Below are 20,155 nucleotides of genomic sequence, written 5' to 3' on the forward strand. Positions count from 1 at the left end.
GGCTTGCGGTCGGCGCGCGAGCGAGAAGGGTTCGTTGCGCCACCTTGTCTCTCCCCCATTGGCTTGGAGAACTAGGAAAGTGGGCGGAGCTGCATCGGGAGAGCCGCTCTAGGCATGCCTTCGCCTGCGCAGCACCAGAGGCGGTAGGAACGAAGAAATGGGACAGACGAGACTTTCGGCGAAAATTTGACAGCCGCCATATTCGCCACTTTTTCTATGGAGGCTTGGTGACGCCGCTCTACCGCTTAGCTGACATCTCTATGCTCCTCTAATACCGGTAGTTGACGAGGAACCAGTTTGGGGACAGCGCCACATAGATGCATTTTCACGCTGGAGATGCTCAGAGGCGCAAATGGTGACAGCACGATGGAAGCAATAAGAAAAGGAGGTTTTAAAAACTCTCATCCTAACGGAGCCTGCCACCCGCTGACCTCAATGACTGAGCTATTCCTCCATCTCTTTAGCTAATTTGCAGCTTGCGAAAGAGCAAATGAAAAGATATGGCACAAAAGGAAAACAAGGAGAGGAGGGAAGAGGAAAACATACAAAATGCAGGGACAAATTATTTTTATTTAGATTTACATACCACCATTTGCATAAGCCCCACAGCCAGACTGAATGGAAAAAATTCACAGAGAAGATCCAAAAAATGAGTTCTTTCAGCAGAGGCAATGGAGCAGCTTCTCATCTAGCTGTTGGTGCCCCCGCATGGAATGGCAGCTAAAATATGACTGTTGCAACAAGGGAGGGAGCCTATCCCTCAGCAAAGCAGATGGCATAGTCCAGCTTACCATCCTACCCTCTGTAGTAGCTGGTTGGAAAGACACTGTAATAGTGAGAACACTGGCCAACACAGCTGGTCTCCATTTTTACAGTACACCCCAAAAAACCCAGTGATGCCCCTCTTATTATTTCAGTCTCTACAATTTTACAGAGATAGGGCAAAATGTGATCATTTATACACCTGGAAAATGCTTTTTTGTTTTTTCTCTTTTGAGTTGGAGACCAGAAGAGCTCCTATTAGAAAACAACAGATATCCAGGATTTTTGGAACCTGTTGATTGGACAGCAAGGCAGACCAGAGTTCATGCTCTTTCTAACTCAGGTTGAAAAACAATGCTAAGTTATTTTCTAAAAAAATAGTTTCAATCTATTACCGCCATCCTTTGTCTTATGGGCCTGTGGCTCAGTGAGGTTCTTATTAGAGCCCTCAATGTAGCACACACCGTGGATAGTGCAGGTAAAAGATGGCAATGTTGGCTTGGATTTCCTGATCAAAAAAATAAAATCCCCTTCTAAAACACCCCACAGGTTGCAGCAAAGTTGAATCCAGGGCTGTATACACACCATATATTTAAAGCACATTCCCTCGCCCCAGTTGCCCTGGCAACTGCTGTTTACCCCTCATAAAGCTGTAATTCCCAGCACCCTGGGTTCTTTTTTTTGGGGGGGTGCTTTAAATTTACACAGCTTGGCTCAATGTCCTAGACACCCTCCCATCTCAATTTCAGCACTCAATTATATGCTGACTTAACACACGAGGCCACACTTCTAAAAGTATTAAAAATAAATGGATTTTACACAAAATAAGGTCTGAGTTAAGAAGAGCGTATTTGGTGCTGTGGTTTTCTGTGTCACCTCATCAAACTTAATGCTACAATCCTGAACTGATCCACTTTTCCATCTTATGAGCAGCTTCATTCCAACTGAGAGAAAAACCCATCTCCACTTAACCAAACTTTCACTCTTAACTACCATCATCCTTAACCATTTGCCATGCTAGCTGAGGCTGATGGGAGCTGGAGTCCAAGAACCCCGGGAGGGCCATAGGTTTCCCCAACCTGTCATATCGCTGCAGCAAGAAATACCCCCTCCCCCTTTCCTAACCCTATACATGAGTACACAGAGAGAGCATGCTAAAACAAAAGTGGCTTTCTGTTTGGTTTTTTATTGAACAGGAAGGAGTTTCTTGGGCTGTGACGCCAATGTTTTTGGGATGGAGGTGGGGAGGAGGGACACAATGTCACAAGAAGGAGCTGATTTGGTCAAGCAGTCCAGGGTTCTGCCCACTGAGAAAGCGAAGCTCCTTGCGGCCTTCATCTGTGCTGGCTGGTGCAGCAGCGTGAAGAGAGTTTGATTTCAAATGCAAAAGAAGTAGGGGGGGGGAAACGAAGAGAGTTTATGTCAGAATGGTTGCAGCTTGTTATGTACACACAACCCTCTTCCAAGGTAGCAGAACATGCAGAAGCTACACTTCTTCCAGTTTTGTTGCTTCATCTCCTCTCTGTTCTTCCCAATTATCTAGTTAGAACAAGGCTGGGGGAATGATGAATGGGGATGAAGGGGTCCCGGCAAACATTCCCTTCTCTGCAACCTTTTGGGATCCGCATGCTGGTGGCAGTTGGACCAGAGGCAAAGGTGGGCAGAACAAGGAATGTAAATTGCACCTCTGCCAAAAAAAATCCAGGCTAGTTTCTACACAACCTGCTCTCTATCTTCCCATCCTTTGCTCAGCTCTCCCTTCCGTGACTCACCTTTTTCATGCTGAAGCCACTTGCGCTCCAGGTAGTACTGGTAGCAGCTCTCAAACTCCCGGTCATTGTAGTTGAGAACACGGATGGGGATGAAGGGGTCCAGAACATCAAAACCCTCCTGGGGGGGGGGGGGAAGCAAAAGGGGCAGAACAGGAAGAGCAAAGATCTGACAATTCTGTTTCCCTCCGCTTACCCAAGAGTCTTGGGGGCATAGCAGGGTGGTGAGTTTGGGGAGAATCCCTTCAAATCAAAATGAGGCAGAATTGCATAGCAATAAAAAGTCCTAGGCATGGGATTGGGGGGGGGGCACATGTGGGCCTTCGGATGCTGCTGGACTTCAGCTCCCATCATCCCTGACCATTGGCCATACTGGCAGATGCTCATTGAGGTGGAGTCCAACAGCACCTGGAGGGCCCTGCAGGTTCTTCATCCCTGTTCTAGATGCTGTACGGAACGTTAAAAGCACTACAGCTTCTGCTTTGAAGCTGTAGATCAGGGATAAGGAACCCGTGGCCCCTTCAGATCTGGCTGGGCTCCATCTCCCACCAGCCCCCACCAGCATGGCCAACTCAGTACTGGCAGCATCCCATGGCCAGACTCACCTTTCCTAGCAATTCGTGGGGCCTGTAAGCTTTGCGGGGTTGGAACAGCGCGCCTGTCTGGCTGAGGGTTGTCACGATGGCTCCACCAGTCTTTATAAAAAAAAGGAAAGAAACCACACAAAGAAAGAGAAAAAAACAGCACATCAGAAGAGGCAATCCTGTTCTCCTCTGGTGAGGAGAGAGACTTTCTGTTAGCCATCAGGCAATGGCTTTTTCCACATCCCTTGCCCCACCCTCCAGCCCAAGGAGCCTTCATGAGGGAGATGTTTCCAGAGGAAGAGCGGGGCGGGGGGGGGGGGGGAAAGAGAAAAACTCTGTTTGCCATCATGAAGTGGTTGGTTTCATCTATGCTGCCCCACCTCCAGCCCTAGGAGCCTTCAGAATGGAGTTACTGTCACGGGCATTATTTGCCTATGTATTTTAATGAACTAAATAGAGTAGAAGATTTCAAGTCATGGGAAGAGTGTATGAATACAACAGTGCTTGGTTTATTTTTTGGGTGCTAGTTGTTGTTAATGTTGTTTTATACATTATAGATGCTGCAGTACTTGGTGAACCCTATATGGCTTTTGTTGCCCCTTTGCTGTTTAGCTTATTTTTTCAGTTGTTAATAGAGGTTTTTTAAAATAAGTTATAATTGTTCTACCAATGATCTGTTGATTATTCTGTATGATTTATGTTGTGTTTGTGATTGTCGTTGTGATTCATGTGAACGAAAACTGGCATACAAATGTGATAAGAGATCAATCAAACCAACCACCTACCCATGCAAAGTATTCCTTCTGGGAAAGTTTCCTTTCTCCATCAACGGCTGCATGGAGGCAAGGATCCCACTGTGGGTTACTCAGCTTGGTGACAGAAGCAGGGTTGGAGATGTGGAACGTGTGTGACCCTCTAGATCAGGGACAGGGAACCTGTGGCCCTCCAGATGTTGCTGGACTACAGCTCCCATCATCCCTGACCGCTGGCTGCGCTGCCTGGGGCTGATGGGAACTGTAGTTCAAGAATCTTGTTGAGATGCAGCTCCCATATACGTGATCATTGGCCATACATATCCAACTTAACGTTGGATGGATTTCCTCTAGGTAGCAGAGACACTGTATTCAACGCCATAAAACCAGCCCCAAGCATTCACACATAGCTGCATGTCAACTGCAATTGTCCCTGTGACAACAAAATGACTCGTATGTGGTAGGCAAGCAAGGGGCAAAATACAGTGGTCTGTATCTCCAGAAATCTGCCTGGCCCCAGTGACTGCTACCCCACTTCCATAACCAGCTCAAATCTGGTTGGTGAGCTGGAGCGCCTGGCTGAAGCAAACCACGGTTAAGCACTACGTGCAAACCACAGCGCTGCCTATGTAGCTTGGCCGGTCTGGGAGCATCTCCCAAACAGCTTTATCAAGTCATTGGATTTCTACTGGGGAAAGAATGGACCTCCAGCCTCCTCCTCACCCAGTCGTTGGTCACCATCTTCCTCAGGTTGTGGACCAGCGTCAGCTCCTCTGGGGAGACCTATGGGCAAAACAGAAAACTGTAGACAGAAAATCCAATATACATTGGGCATAAAACCCAATAGTACCTTTCAGCTTCCCCCTTCCCCCCATGTTTTAGGCTATGAGGCAGCCTCCCCCACCCCTGCCGCTCCTCCACAGCTTAGATGCCATACATTGCTCTTGTCTTGTTTCTTCAGTGTTGTGCTTCCCCAAAGGGCGTTGATCCCGTCCACCGCCACTAGCAGCCTGAAGGACCCCTCTGGGCATTGCTGCTTCAGCTCTTTGAAGACCACCCCCACTACGTCGCTGGCAATTTTCACCCGAGTTAAACCCTAAAAAGTAGGGAGGGAGAGAAAGAGATGTGAGATCCCGGGGGCTTGCAGCCCCATCCTGTTCATTTATTTCACTTTTTTCCTCCTCCAGGGAGCTCCGTGTGGCATACATGGTTCTCCCCATCCTCATTTCATCTCCACAACAACCCTGTGAAGTGAGTTAAGCTGAGAGGCAGCCCAAGGTCACACATAATAATAATAATAATAATAATAATAATAATAATAATAATAGTAATTACTATTCTTATACCCCGCCCATCTGGCTGGGTTTCCCCAGCCACTCTGGGCGGCTCCCAACAAATATTAAAAACACGATACAGCATTAAACATTAAAAACGTCCCTAAACAGGTCTGCCTTTAAACTGTCTTTAAAAGTAAGATAGTTGCTTATTGCCTTGACATCTGATGGGAGGGTGTTCCACAGGGCAGGCACCACTACCGAGAAGGCCCTCTGCCTGGTTCCCTGTAACTTCGCTTCTTGCAGTGACTTCTGACTGAGTGAGGATTCGAACCCTGATCTCCCAGGCCCTAGTCGGACACTCTATACCACACTGCCTAGCAGCTGTGACTGCCATGCCCACCCGCCCCCAGTTCTCCCCCCTCTGCAGCTTCCTTGCTCACAGACAACGGACTAGACTGGGTGTGAGACAGGGACCTCTCTCAGCCTGAGGGCCGCATTCCCTCCTGGGGACAGGCGGGTGGGGCCAGTGGCAAAAGTGGGTGGAGCCAGGAATGTTAATTTTGCACAGGAGGTCAGTTTCCTCACACATCCCTCCCTATCCTCCATTGGGGGTACTGGGGAACCTCAAGGATGCATTCCAGGCAGGCAAAAGCGCTTGAGGAGGGGGCAAAGCCTGGAGAGGCGTGGCCTGGAGAGAGCAGGTGTGGCCAGATGCAGAGGCTTGAAGGCCTTCATTTGGCTGCTGGGGGCTGGAGGTTTCCCCACCCTTGTTACATTAGTGTTAGGTTTTTCTTTAAGGTTGATATGGTCAATGGTGCTACTCAGAGATGTGTGTTTGTAGCCCTGATCTGAATGGAAGCACACTTGTGAGCTTTTGCTAATTTGAATAATTGAAGGTAGAGTTTGCTTACTGTAATGTGATTGGGTAATTGACTATTTTGAATTCTGTATTTAAGCTACTCATATGGTTCATGGGTGTGGTGGTGATGGATTGTGAAATGAGATGAATAGAGTAGAGGAGTGTGTTGTATATAATTGTAAATAAAAGCAAAGATACTGAAGACGACTTTGTTATTTCGTCGACCCTGCCGCTGTTGCCACTCGGTTGGTGCGTATTATTGCCCAACAATTAGACCATGCTTCCTCCCCACACCCTAGCCCCATTGCCCAACTCCCCAGTGATCTAGGGCGGAGCGTCCGTTTCCTTACCTGCTCCACCACTTCTATTAGGGGCCGGCCTTCCTCGGTGCTGTCTCTTTTGCCCCACATATACTTCTGCTGCGTTTTGATCTGCAGTGTGCAAAGATGATAGGTTAAGAAGGGAATTTTGCTCCCACGAGAGGCAGAGACGGTAGCTACTAAACTGGATGCCTTTAAAAGAGGATTAGACAAATTCACAGAGAATAGTCAATAATTATTATTATTATTTATACCCCACCGATCTGGCTGGGTTTCCCCAGCCATTCCGGGCGGTTTTCAGCAAAATATCAAAAATACAATAATTCATCAAATATTAAGAGCTTCCCTAAACAGGGCTGCCTTCAAATGTCTTCTAAAAGTCAGATAGTTGTTTATTTCCTTGACATCTGATTGGTGTTCCACAGAGTGGGTGCCACTACCGAGAAGGCCCTCTGCCTGGTTCCCTGTAACTTTGCTTCTCACAGTGAGGGAACCGTCAGAAAGCCCTCGGAGCTGGACCTCATTGTCCGTTAATAATAAATAATAATAATAATAATAATAATATACCTAAAGTGTCAAAAGCCAGGGTAAAGAGGTGTTTCTTAGCATTCATGGGAAGCTATACAATGAAGGTGCCAGACACACTTCTGCAGAATAAGGCTCTCAATGGCTACTAGTCCTGATGGCTATGTTCCACTTGCAGCGCTGAGGCAGCAGTGCCTCTGAATACCAGCTGCTGGGAATCCCAAGTGGAGAGAGTTGCTGTTGCAATCAGTTCCTACCTGCAGGCTTCCCACTGGGGCACCTGGTTATCTGCTGTGAGAACAGGATGCTGGACTAGATGGGCCTTTAGCCAGATCCAGCAGGCTCTTCTCATTTTCTTATAGGATTAGACAAATTCATGGAGGATAAGGCTATCAGTGGCTACAAGCCAATAAACCTTAACACTTCCCGGGGTTACCCTGAGATTCCGCTTGCTCAGATTGAAGAGCTGCCTTTACAAGCCGCGGTTGTCTGGTTCAAGATTCTCTCTTTTTTTTATAATATAATTTTTATTGATTTTACAGATTACAAAAAAAAACATATATAAAAGAAACACTTTCATAAACAAATTTTCCACCTTCTTTCCACCCCCCCCTCCCATGGGCCCTCCCCTGCCACAGGAGTATCCCATGCAGGCAGGCAGTTGAAGATGTTCCATTTTGTAGATGACTGGTTCAAGATTCTCACTTGGATTGTCTTCACTGCCATGGCAAACAGTGAAACTCGATAGGCTACGTACTCATATTCGCCAGATAATAAGGAAAGGACACCCACTATATTGTGACACAAGATAACAACTTTTTTTCTAGGACAGGCATGCAAGTGGGCAGGGTCCAGCACATGCAGATGGAGACTTTTATGTGTGGGTAAGAAAGATCTTTTATTTAGCCAAGTAACGGTACAGGCTTGGCTGCAGACACCGAGTGCAGGAGCCACAATTCAGGAGCTAATCAAGACATTCAGAAATGGACAGAAGTAACAACATAGCCAACCCCTAAGTACCGCCCCCCCCCGCCGACCGCACCAGCCATCATTGCCACTGACCTCTTTCAATAAGCGCTCGTTGGTGATTTTGAAGTTCTTCAGCCAAGTCGTGGCTTCCAGAGGCTGGTCAAGGCGGTCCTTGTTGTAGGAAGAGGGCAGGAGTTCTTTGCAATTCTTTACCCAGAGGTGAGCTGTAGTGTGAAGAGGAAGAGGCAGGGCCATGGGCAGCGAGCTTGCGCTATGCTCATTTCACAGTCCGAACAACAGCACTGGTTTCACAGCTTCAGCCAGGAGCCTTAAGGCAGGGATGGGGGAACCTAGTGGCTCCTTCAAGGGTAATACTGGACTACAACTCCCATCACCCTTGATCATTGGCCATGTTGGTTGGGGCTGACGGGAGATGGAGACCAACAACATGGCTCCCCATTCCTGTTTTATTTTTTATTTCATTTGGACATAAGAAATACAACAGTTACATAAAATGAGAGTCAGAATAAAACAGCAGTACATGCTCAAATAAATGCCTCTCAATATATTGACAAAGTTGAGTCAAAGTATATACATCATAATTTTTACAGATGTGAAATGAACTATAATAATAACAACGTATATACTTAGATTGTTGATCATTATTTTGCGTCAATGAGCATTTATTTTATGGGGCTTTATAGGAAATTATAGGGAGGAAAGGGAAAATTAAAATGCATGCCAAACTGTGTGCTATACACCATGGGTACTGTTCTGCTAGATGGCTTGTTATTCATATAATTAATAAAGTTACTGCATGAAAATTGTCGTGTTTCTTTTCTTTCTTGCTACTTTTAATTTTTCTGCCGACAATGCTGTTTGCCAAATTGCACCATACACCATTGATCCATAGTAAATAATTGCAATGATTTCCATGTCCTGGGAATGGTTGTTCTTGCAGTGGCTAACAGATAAGTTATGACCCATCCCTATTTTTATACCACTGTAACTGCATCTAATAAATGCTCCCTGATGGGTTGGGATATGTGTGTTAGACAGGGGTGGAAAGGCAGGAAGCCTCTCCTAGCCCTTACCGGAGATGCTGGGGATTGAACCTGGGACCTATTGCATGCAAAGCAGATGCTCTGCCCCTGAGCTATGGCCCTCCCCGTCAAGATAAAGTAGCAGTCCAGTCCTCGTGGTTCTGGGTGAAGGGCTGATTTAACAAAGAAGCTGCATTCTGCCATTGGGTCAATCTAGCTCAGCATTACCTACACTGACTGGCAGCAGTTCTCCAGGGTTCCAGACAGGGGACACTCCCACCCCTACCTGGAGATGCCACTGGGGACTTAACCCAGGGCATTCAGCTGCAAAGCAGTTGTTTCACCACTGAGCAGAAGCTCTTCCCCTTACAATCTGAACCAAAAAGCACCCTTTCAAAATATTTATGCGCTGCCATTTGTGCCTCACAGCAGGCCTTCCCTGGCAACCGGCGACAAAAGGACAACATTAAGAACACTCATTAGAAAAGAGGGGGGTTGGAATCGAGGCAGCGGGGATGGAGAGAGCCATTGGGGAACACACAAATGCTAAAGTGTGATGCAGCTTCAACGATGCTTGTTAGAGGCTCTGGCTGTAGGCCAGGATACAGACTGGCAGGCACAAAGAAGACCCCTTGGTCCTTACCATCTGGAATATGCAGGATGAGCCAGTCCTGCCTCGCACAGTAGTGGATGGCGTGGCAGAGGGCCATGGTCTTCCCTGTCGTCTTTTCGCCGTCTTCAAATAAAAGCTGCTAAGGAGAACATATGGATCCATGCACCCACCCTCATACCTGCCACTGCTTCGTGACTCAAGTAAGAATTAAGGGTTGCCCTGTTGGGCAATGAATAGGCAAGTGTACAAACAGCAACACAAACAAAAGTTGAGAAGGAATTTTACCTTTAAAAACAACAACAACAGGGTGGGGTATCACAGGCCCGAGGGTCAAATGCGGCCCTCCAGGTGTCTCTGTCTGGCCTGTGGGATTCTCCTCTGACCACACCCCCTCCACCTAGGTGCACCCCTCACAAGCCCCGCTTCCCACTGTCCTTGAGTGTTTTTGCCTGGCTAAAACATGTCTGCGAATTGTGATCACACTTCTTTGCTTTGCCTGCACGGAAGACAAATGGGTTTGAGAGGGTATGTAGAAAGCAGCCTACAGTACGAAGGTAAAATTTACATTTGTTGCTCCGCCCACCACAAGCATGCAGCTCCTGGAAGGTTGTCCAGGAAGGAATGTGGCCTCCTAATTTTTAGGGAAGTTTCTAGTCCTCATGAATGAAGGTGGAGACTGGGTAAATGTGCAAAGGAGACACAAGGCTAGGGAGATTTGGGTCCAAATCCTTGGCTGCGCCTTTCCCAAAATGCCTAGGTTTTGCCCTTGCCAACCAAGGCCACTTGAGCCTCTTTTCACTGACTGTCTTCTCACCCCCGTTTTCTCTTGCTTAAATGCAATGATCAGGCACTCTGCTCACACTGTACCGTTTCATGAGGACAAGAACTTGCCTGATACCAGAATGCCTAACTGCAGGGTGATCTCAGGAGAACGAGTGCTACCCTGATTCACAGGATACAGACGACGTATCGAATGGCTGGATGAGCAAAGTTGGTTCGTTTTAAGCAGCTGAGGAGTTCGAGAGCGGGTTCCCTCACCATGAAACAGGCTTCGCCAAAGGTTTGCATCTGTCGCGAACAAAAAACAACAACAATGAAGCAGTGAGGTGTCTCACTGTGTTTTTATATTTTGTTGGAAGCTGCCCAGAGTGGCAGGGGCAACAGGTGGGGTACCAGAAAGAAAATGATTATTATTATTGCTGAGACAGAGAAGAGCTACGTACAGCTGCATTCAAAGCAGAGAGGGAGGACTTTAATTCAGACTGGGACCCAATATTTTTGTCCCATCCTGCCTTGCTGCTCTCCCCTCCGTCTTTAGACCTGCAAGGAAGACACATCACCTGTAACTTGAAGCGTGGTGGGAGTCCGTGAGGAAACACCTTCTTCACTTCCTGGAGAGGGAGCGTGTAATATTGTCCCATGTGCTCTTCCGTGTGATTGGCCTGCAGTATTGGGAGGGTGGAGGGAAGCACACACAATGCATCAAACAACCAAGTGCGACTGTAGCTCCGTGGGTACAGCACCTGCTTTGCATGCCGAAGGTGCCATGTTCAATCCCCGGCACCTCCTGGGAGGGCTGGGAAAGACTCCCTCCTGTGTGAAATTTTGGGACAGCTGCTGCCAGGCAAGGTAGAAGATTATGATTATCCCTCAGTAGAAGGCAGCTCCCTATGTTCCCATGATCTGCTCTTCCTCTGGCCCTCTTTGGAGGGTGACAGGAGCTCCCAGGTGCAATCACCAGCATCTCCCCTGCCTGAAACCCTAGAAAGCCCTTGCCAGTCACTGTGTAGACAATCTTGAGTTAGAGGAACTAAGGCTCCAACACGGTCTGATGGCAGCTTCCTGTGGAAGTGACCGGGGGTTGGCATATCAAGATGCCAACTCACGGGAGCGGCTTCTTTGCTGGATTTTGAACAGCAGGTGCTGCAAATCGGTGGGCGGGGAAACTTTTTCGGCACCAGGGCCACATTTCTTCGTGTTTCACCTGGCCCACTTGCAAGGGTAGAGGAAAAAGCTTGGTCCCAGGCCTCAAAGATTCCAAAAAAAAGCTGAGCCCAAAGTCAGAAAAGCTATCACCACTTAGATCTCACTCTGCAAACATTGCACAAATATTGAGAAATTTCTTTTTGCTTCTGTTCGCTGGGGGGGGGGGTGGCACCACAGATACTGTGTGCAGCGTGGTACAGTATAAATAGCTAAATGGAGCCTCCAGGTCCAGGGGCAGTGTACCCCCGAAACCAGATGCTGGGATTGAACAAGAGAAAAGGGCTGTTGTCTTTCGAGTTCTGCTACTGGGGTTCCCAGAAGCCATCAAGGATGAGGAACCCCAAGTCCAGGGGCCCTCTAAGACGCTCTGGGCACACCTCTCATCGGCCCTGTTTGTACCCTCCTTTGGTGTTCTTGCCTGGCTGGAATGTTTCCTTATACCCTGGCCATGCCTCTTCCATGCTCTGCTAGAGGAGTGTGTATCTCTGTGTAGAAACCAGCCCACTGTACAAAAATAATAAAATAAAATAAATCACACCCATTGCTCCACCCACTTTTGTCTCTGGCCCCACCTACCATTGGAATGTGGCCCCCAGAAAATTGCCCGGAAGGGAATATGGCCCCTGGGCTGGAAGAAAAAGGGCTCCCTGATCCCTGTTTTAAATGAAAGCCTGAAGATTCTCCAAAGGCTAAATTCCACAGGGAAAACACCACGCCAAAGCAGAACTCCCTGAGTTCTTCTGAACCTTGCAGTTCAAGCAATCAGGTGCTGAACTGGGAATGCAGGTGGGCGGTGGGCGGGAAGGACGGCAGGAGGTGTTGGAGGAAGGTGACATTCTTGAGTCTGCTTTCAGCTTCTGGCGCCTGAGCCCAGATTGTGTATGTTGCTGTTGAACAAATAAGCCCAGAGGCCAGTTGCCTGGCAACAGCCACCCAGACTTGAGAGGGCAAAGGCAATCCCTTTGCCATCTGGGCATTTTCGGCACTGATGCTTGGCGGTGGTGGTGGTGGTGGTGGGGGACTGTCACGTGACGGGGTCCGCCTGCCTGTTGCCGTTTCCATGGAGACCCCAGAAGAATCGGCAGTCAAAAGGCTCCCAGCGGGCACAGTAAAGCACCTCCAGAGGCCGATTTACCCAAACAATTTTTTTGTGCCGCTGGCAGGGGGCGGGAAAGGAGAAACCAAGGCAGGTTTGAGCTTGTGAAAAAGGAAGGAGCCCCCACCAGCAGCCTCCTGAGTTATTTTGTTTAAATGTTGATTGGTCTCTTTTTTGCTGTTGCTGCTGCAATGACAGAAGCGATAGCCTGTTATGTTGGGCATTTGTCTGTTATCAGAACACACAGCCCACCGTTCTTTTTCATCTGCATTAAAAAAACAACAACAGTACAGCTTAGCAGCTGCAATACTAGCACAGCTATTTCTGCTATCAAACGCTGACGATGATTAGCTTCCTTATGCACTCTTCAACACATGTCCCCAGGGAATAATAATACTAATACTAATAATAATAGCTTTTTTACCCACTCTTCACCTAAAAGTCACAGGGAAGAAGAGTTACAACAGCTTGCTTACGCACCCTTCCCAGGGTGAGTTACAGCAATGCAAAAATACTATCTTAAAAATCAGTTAATACGATTTACATCAGATAAATAGGGCAGGCGTTAAATATGTACCTATAAGTTGTCAAAGGCTAGGGTGAAGAGGTGCGACTTCAGCATATAAAGTGGTGTCTGTATAGAGAGGAATCATATTTGTGCTCAACACTGATCAATCAGGTGGGGATTCTTAGCTGACATTCAAAGTTGCCTTATAAGAAGACTTGCAAAGCAGAATTATATGCAGTCAATCAATCGGTTGACAATGATGGTTAACAAATGGGAATTCTTTAAAAGGTTTCCTAGGTAAACATCATTTCACAACAAATGACATGTTACATAGTAATTAAAACTGGAGTTCATTATTATTACAATAACAACATGCAGGGTGAGCTCTAGCACAGGAATGGAGAGTCTGCAGCCCTCTGGATGCCCTTTGACTCCAACTCCCATCAGTCCCATCCAGCATGGAGAACAGCTGGGAATAATGGGAGCTGTGGTTTCAAGGCTGGGGAAATGCCCAGAAGTGCCCCCAACGTCACTGTCTTTCTCTATGAATATCTAATGAACATATATGAACATCTGCTCAGATCACCAGTGGCTCTCCATGAAGTCAAGCAGAGAAGGGTCTTTCCCATTAGCCATTTAACCATCCCTGCCCAGCAACTGTGCTCCTCTTGGATGTGGCACTGCCATGGTCCCCAGGAATGTGCTTAACTTGCACTGGAATCTGGCCTTTTAGTGCTGCAGCCCCAGCCCTCTGGAATAACTGACCAAGCAAAATCGGACAGGTGTCTAATGTCATGATGCTTAAGCGCCTACTGAAGATATTTTTATTCAAGGCGGCTTCCCTTGATGCATGGCCCAGTCACTTATGGAACACTGATCACAAATTTGTAGATATGGATTTCCTGGGTTTTTAGAGTTTTAGATGAATGATTTGGGGCTGTGAGTTTTATCCTACTTTCATCTTGTACTCCACTTAAATGGCCTCTGCCCGTGATTTATAAATCTGTTAAATAAATAAAAGAATAATAGATTGACCAGAGCTGCCAGGGACTGAACCTAGGACTTTCTCCAAGACAAAGAAGATGCTCTGTTGCCAGTCAGTGTAAACAACACTGAGCTAGAGGGACAAATGGTCTGATTTAGTATAAGTCAGCTTCCTTTGTTCTGAATTTACCAGAGTACAAAAGCATTTTACTAGTCTGCTAAAAGGCGAGTAACCTACATTTCTATGCTCACTGCAGAGGAGGGTCTTCAGTAAGCTAAAAAAAAAAAAGCATTCTATGAAGCGGGTGGGAAGAAAGATGCAAACTTCTGTTGCTTCTCTGCCAGCCTAGTCACCCACCTGCATAGAATTCCTTGTCACCTGCAGCCACCAGGCAAGTTGTTAAACACAAGGCTGGGCTAGAAGCACAAAGCAACATACTGAGTCAGACCATTGGTCCATGTAGCTCAGCAATGTCTACATTGATTGGCAGTAGCTTTCCAAGGTTTCAGACAGGGGATAATTCCCAGGCCTGCCTGGAGATGCCGGGAATTGAACCTGGCACCTTCTGCATGCAAAGCAGATGCTCTACCACTGAGCTACGGCCCTTCCCCAGGTTATACTTGAACCCTCAAGTAGTATGGTCACCAAGTTCACATGCATCACCAAGACCACCACCTTAGGACAGCTGCTTACATTTCTCTCCTATTTCTACCACCTTCCCGACAACAACTCACCGGGTCATTCTCGCTGGTGCGGAAGATTGCTCTGGGCTTTTCTGGTGCATAGTGGGGATCCTGGATGGCAACTGTGCTTTGCCAGTTCCTGGGACCAGCTTGTAAAAAGCAGTCATGTTCCAGCTAGGGAAAGAAAGAGCACCTTATATATGGCAAAACATTGCAGTCTCCTCCGGCAGAGGATGGCAGCCTCCAAGAGAGTTGCTTCTTAATCTGAAGAGTATTTAAGGCCACTTTTGGTGGGGCGGGATCTGCTGGACCTGTCTTTTATTTGTATAGATGTGTGCGGGTTTTTTTTTTTTAAGGTTCTCATTTATTTCTTGTTTAAGCCCCTATCAGCCGATTGGTGGTGACAGCAAGCCGTGCAGAGATTGGGTGCGCTCAGGAGCTCCTGGTTGGAACTTTAGAACACACTCCTGATTCTTTCCTTTGAAGTTGGGTCACCTGATTTGAGGGGATTAACCACCAGGCATGTCTGCCCACTGACCAAAATGGCCGGGGGGGGGCAGCTCAACGTTATATACAGGTGGTATATAAATAAGATTAAGGTGAAGGACTCTTATTAAACTGAGAGGTGTCAGGAACTGAAGCTGGGACCTTTCCTATGGGGACCAGGAAACTCTGCTGGTGAACAAAGTGGCGAAGGCATCTAAGGCTGAGAGTCTGGACAACCTTCCAAAGGCAGCCCCTACACCCAAGCATCCATAGGGTAAAACTGAGGCTTCCAAAGCTAAAGCCCATAAGGTGGAGCTGTTTCCATAGGAATCACCATCCTTCCGTTACCTATTTGAATTATGCAGCAACGCACTGGGCCAGGAAAAGTGAGAGTTCCTGTTTTTCCAGATGGGAGGAAAAAAAGGCTAAAAGAACAGCAGAAATTTGATTCAGCTCCAGCTAGATATATATATCCCAGGAGCTACATTTGTGTTGCCCTCACGGAAGGGGATGTGTGGGTGGGCTCACCTTGTATCCCCGACAAACGAGTCCCCTCAGATTCCTCAGCATTATTGCCCCTGGCAATGAAAAACAGCAGAGCTTATTCGGAACAGAAAGCGGTTAAGCATTTATTAAAGTACTTGCATCTTAACTTTCTGAAAATTCAAGGCAGCTCTCTAAGAACATCCATGAAGAGCACATTAATTGCCTTGCTGAAGTGGACCAAAGGCTTAGTTTTCTTTCCAACAGAAAGCAGGCAATGGCAAACCAATGTGGCACACTGATCACTGCCCATGCTGGCTGGATCTGATGGGAGACTGGGAGCTGTAGTGTTTAAAAAGTCTGAATGTCAGCCTGCAATATTCTTTGTTGTTCTACCTGGTGTTAGTTTAGTAACTATTCCGCATCCTTTTAGGGCAGAGATGAGGAGTCTGTGGTCCTCCGGATCATGTTGGACTCCAGCTCCCATCAGTCCTAGCCAGCAGGGCCAAGGGTTAGAGATGATGGGAATGGCAGTCCCACAACAACTGGAGGGCCACTGGTTCCACATCCCTGTTTTAGAAAATACAATTTTTTTGTCTTCCAGTCAGGAAAAAACAAATAGCAAGGTGAATGCATCCTAACCAAGAATTCTTGAGGTCATTGCAAACACATAAAACTGAATAAATAAGGCATTCTCAGTAAAAATATGGAAATGGGAATCTTCATATGCAATAATTTATTTCATAAAATTTATACACCGCTTGATTGTAAAAAAAGAAAACCTCAAATCTTCTTAGGGGATAATTCCCATTGAACTTAATTGGACTTGTGTAGGACTGAATTGCTTGATGCTATTTCATTATTATTATTATTTAAATAGCAGCCATCACCACATCTCATGCAATGTGTTCCATTAGTTAATTATAAGTCCCACAAGCTTCTTGGTGTAGGAGTTTTTAGTTAGTTAGTTAGTTAGTAGTCCACAAAGTGAGCAGAAAGTAAACCAAAGCATTTTTGGAGATACCCAAGTCATACTTGCAAGCAGACCCAATGAAATTAATCGACAGGCAAGTCCATTGGTTTAAATGGGTCTACTCTATGTGCAACTAACACACAATATCAGAATTTGCTTCTCAGATAAGCCAAATTGTAATGGATAGCTTCAAATCAGAATACCAACCTTCCAATGAGCAGCAGAGTCTGAAAAAGCTTTCATTGACTGTATCTGTAAATGGAGGATATGGGTTATGATTGCTTTGGTATAGCTATCTCTTCAGGATTCTTCTTGTGTTGGAAAACAACAACAACAAAAATGAGTTGGAAACAAGGTCATATTTCCCAAAAGTATATTTGATCATAAGCAGCACACATACTCCCCACCCAATACAGGAAAACAGGTTTGTCACTTTGAACAGGAACGGTATGAAGCTTAATTTCTCCCAGTTTGACTTTATAAAGTGGGTTCATGCTTATGGACATTTTATCCTACAAATCAATTGGTTTTTGAGAAGCTACAGGTCTCGACTTTAATAATCCCAGCATTTTGTAGGGCAGCAGCACGTAATGCTTCCTGATGAAACTTGGAGGTTAGCCAAGTGATGGAGAACCTGTAGGTCTCCATGTTTGTTTATTAAATTTCATCCAAGGATCACAGGGTGGTTTACAATCTAGAAACAGGTAACCTCCCATCCATCTGGTCTAGGGAACCCACCCACCCTCCCCATCACCACAACCCCACAGCGGTAGGTTGGTCCACGAGAGAGCAACTAGCCCAAGGTCACCCACAGGGAGTCTCAAGGGCTTCTTTATTTGGATGTGCATGAAGAAAGAAAGGAAATTATGAGCTAAGCAAGAGAAGAAGTAAAAAGCTTCTCAGTCCTGCTCCCTTGCCTCAGAGGACATTAGCGGGAACTGTTGCCTGGCAACTGTTAACTGTCAGCAAGGGAAGACTTTGCCCCCATCACAGGCCTACAGAGGACATAGTGGGAGCACAGACACTCAAGGTGCTACAGAGCTTTCCAAACTTTTCATGTTGGTGACACCCTTTTTGGACATGCATCATTTTGTGACACAGTAATTAAGTTTTACTAGCAAACTATAGGTTAAACTAACACATTTGTAGCCCTTTTAGCCCCAGGAGGAGGTCGGGGAGCATTTGCATGACACACCTACACACTGCAGCCAACACACTAACGTGTTGCAACACAGTTTGGAAAGGTCTGTGTTAACTGTGGTTGAGAGTCAGAGGTAAAACAAGTGTTCTGAGCCCTTGGTTGGCAGTTCTATCACAGACAGAAGGGTGTTCCTCACTGGAAAGCCTATGCATGAATACATGGTTCTTCTGAATTCCCTCCTTTCGAGAAAAAGGGTGTAGTTCCTCTCTTGGAGGCAGCCATTTGAAGATAGTCTGGTCTTCTATAGAGTGGCAGTGCCATTGTGTTTTCAGCTCAAAGTCAATGATGGTCATCTTCTGTGAGTCATTGACCTGCAACAGGTTGGTGGATAAGCCAGGACATGGTCCTGACATTCCACCTTGCTAGGTGCAAGAGGTTTGTTTATTTTCTTTTTTTGCCTGGTGCAGAAGTTCAGTCTGCTTGTTGAATGATACTCTGAGCTCCAAGCACCTACTGAGGCAGGCAGGCAGTGGCAAGTCAGCACTTTATTGACTGGTGGTTGCCCAGCTTAAGGCGGGCAGTTGCTGACCAGTGGGTCACAATGATCTCTCGCACTGTCAAAGGCAACCTGTAGTGTTTGTATTTTACACCAATCAGGTTGAGCTTATAAATTGTAAGTGACTTCTCCAGGGTGCAAGCCTGGGTAGTGTGTATGGAGGCCCTGGGTTGCTCAGACGACAAGACCCCTCACTCAGCTTCGCTGATGTGGTCTTTTGGCACCAGCTTGGCTGCAGGAGTTTCCGGAAGGGGGCATGCAAAACACCATTACCATCCAACCACAAACACCATCCAACCACCTTAGGGACTCCACTAATTCCAGCCCAACCCCCTTCTTCAGAGAACCCCTAATAGGCTCCGCTTCCTAGTAGGCAGAAGCCAGAGAGCAGCACCAAAAAGAAAGCAGAGGGGTAAATGCTACCTGAATGATGGTGGCAATGTAACACCACCAATCCATATCTATTCCCAATATTAGACATTGGGTTTAATCAAACTAAGTTATACTTGGAAAAGGCCCATCAAAAATTAATGGACCTATGATAGCCATGCCCATTAATTTCAGCAGGTTTACTCAGATATAATACACTAACCCAATTTTGGTTAAAAAAAATGTCCAGTAGCACCTTAGAGACCAACTAAGCTTGTTCTGGGTATAAGCTTTCGTGTGCATGCACACTTCTTCAGATACACCACAAGTGTGCATGCACATGAAAGCTTATACCCAGAACAAACTTAGTTGGTTTCTAAGGTGCTACTAGACAATTTTTAAATTCCCCCCCCCCCACTGCATCAGACCAACACGGCTACCTACCTGAACCAATTTTGGTTGTTATATTATTGTATGTTGTGAAATGAATGAGAGTCAGTGTGATGGAGTAGTTGGTGCTGGACTAGGACCAAGGCGACCAGTTAAAATCACCTCCTCAGCTCAGCCTTGAAGCTCCATGGGTGACCTTGGGCCAATTTTTGCCTCCAAGCCTAACCTACCACAGGGTTGTTATGGGAATGAAATGTGAAGAGGAACTATAAAGACCACCTTGAGCTCTTTTGAGGAAAAGGTGGGATATAAATGCAATAATTAAATAATAGCAAAATAACACTCCGTTTTGGGACCCTCCCTGGGCTATGAAGCGGGATACCAGCCTTGTAAATAAACAAGAGAAGCGACTCCGGATGAGAGAAATTGGAAAAAAATAAGGAAACCGGAGGTGGGGAGAGAAGCCGATCTCCCCAGAAGAGTACGCAGCTGGCAACGTTATCACCACAGACGAGAGAACCACAGAAATGAACCCACCTCAACACGTTATAGACTTTTTCCCTCCACGGGCGCCGCCATCTTTATATATCTCTCACAGCACATACACGCCTGCGCGAAGCCTCGAGACGCAGTTCCCTAACGTACGAGTGCCCTGAAGGGACACACTTCTTCTAGAAAGCAGGCCGTCTAAACCCGCGCGCGTATTGGCAGTCCGGCGTGCCGTTGTGATTGGCAAACCCGGGGCGGGGAAAGGGCAAGGGAAGTCGCGCGTCGCATAGGCCGGCTGGGTTGATTGATCGGCTGCATGCCCATTTTGCTTCCACTGATTGGCCAGCTTGAGAGAGTAGGAGGCGGAGCTGGAGGGAGGGAAAGGAGGGCAGGCTCTCTCGCTCCCTCCGAGATAGGAAACAGGCGAAGGTCGAACGCAGAGCAGAAAGGCGGGGGGGAGAGAAGGGGCGGGGAAAACCACACACACAGGTAGTAGAGAGAAAGAGAGGGAGACAGGGAGAGGGAGGGAGGAGTGGG

The 20,155-nt window shown here is 46.9% G+C and overlaps 1 protein-coding gene across 1 annotated transcript; it reads right to left on the minus strand.

Annotated features, from left to right (window-relative positions):
- Window positions 1-16: 16 nt before the first annotated feature.
- On the minus strand, window positions 17-19,749 carry DAP3 (death associated protein 3). The gene is made up of 14 exons (XM_035098914.2): window positions 19,667-19,749; window positions 16,881-16,925; window positions 15,746-15,795; window positions 14,783-14,905; window positions 10,814-10,915; window positions 10,433-10,541; window positions 9,504-9,596; window positions 7,911-8,041; window positions 6,354-6,434; window positions 4,805-4,963; window positions 4,591-4,650; window positions 3,137-3,226; window positions 2,535-2,652; window positions 17-2,109 (listed from the first exon to the last, which is right to left on the minus strand). Exons 3-14 carry the CDS (start codon window positions 15,785-15,787, stop codon window positions 2,024-2,026), a joined length of 1,194 nt encoding a protein of 397 aa, XP_034954805.1. The 5' UTR covers window positions 15,788-15,795; window positions 16,881-16,925; window positions 19,667-19,749; the 3' UTR covers window positions 17-2,023.
- Between the last annotated feature and the right edge of the window lie 406 nt (window positions 19,750-20,155).

Source organism: Zootoca vivipara, chromosome 17 (assembly GCF_963506605.1).
Source record: "Zootoca vivipara chromosome 17, rZooViv1.1, whole genome shotgun sequence".
NCBI lineage: Eukaryota > Metazoa > Chordata > Lepidosauria > Squamata > Lacertidae > Zootoca > Zootoca vivipara.

Coding starts and splice junctions, on each gene's coding strand:
- DAP3 (XM_035098914.2), bottom strand. CDS start 15,787: ATGCTGAGGAATCTGAGGGGACTCGTTTGTCGGGGATACAAG. Junction 4,964..6,353: donor TAATAGAAGTGGTGGAGCAG/GTAAGGAAACGG, acceptor CCTACTTTTTAG/GGTTTAACTCGGGTGAAAAT. Junction 2,653..3,136: donor CCCACGAATTGCTAGGAAAG/GTGAGTCTGGCC, acceptor CCCCCCCCCCAG/GAGGGTTTTGATGTTCTGGA.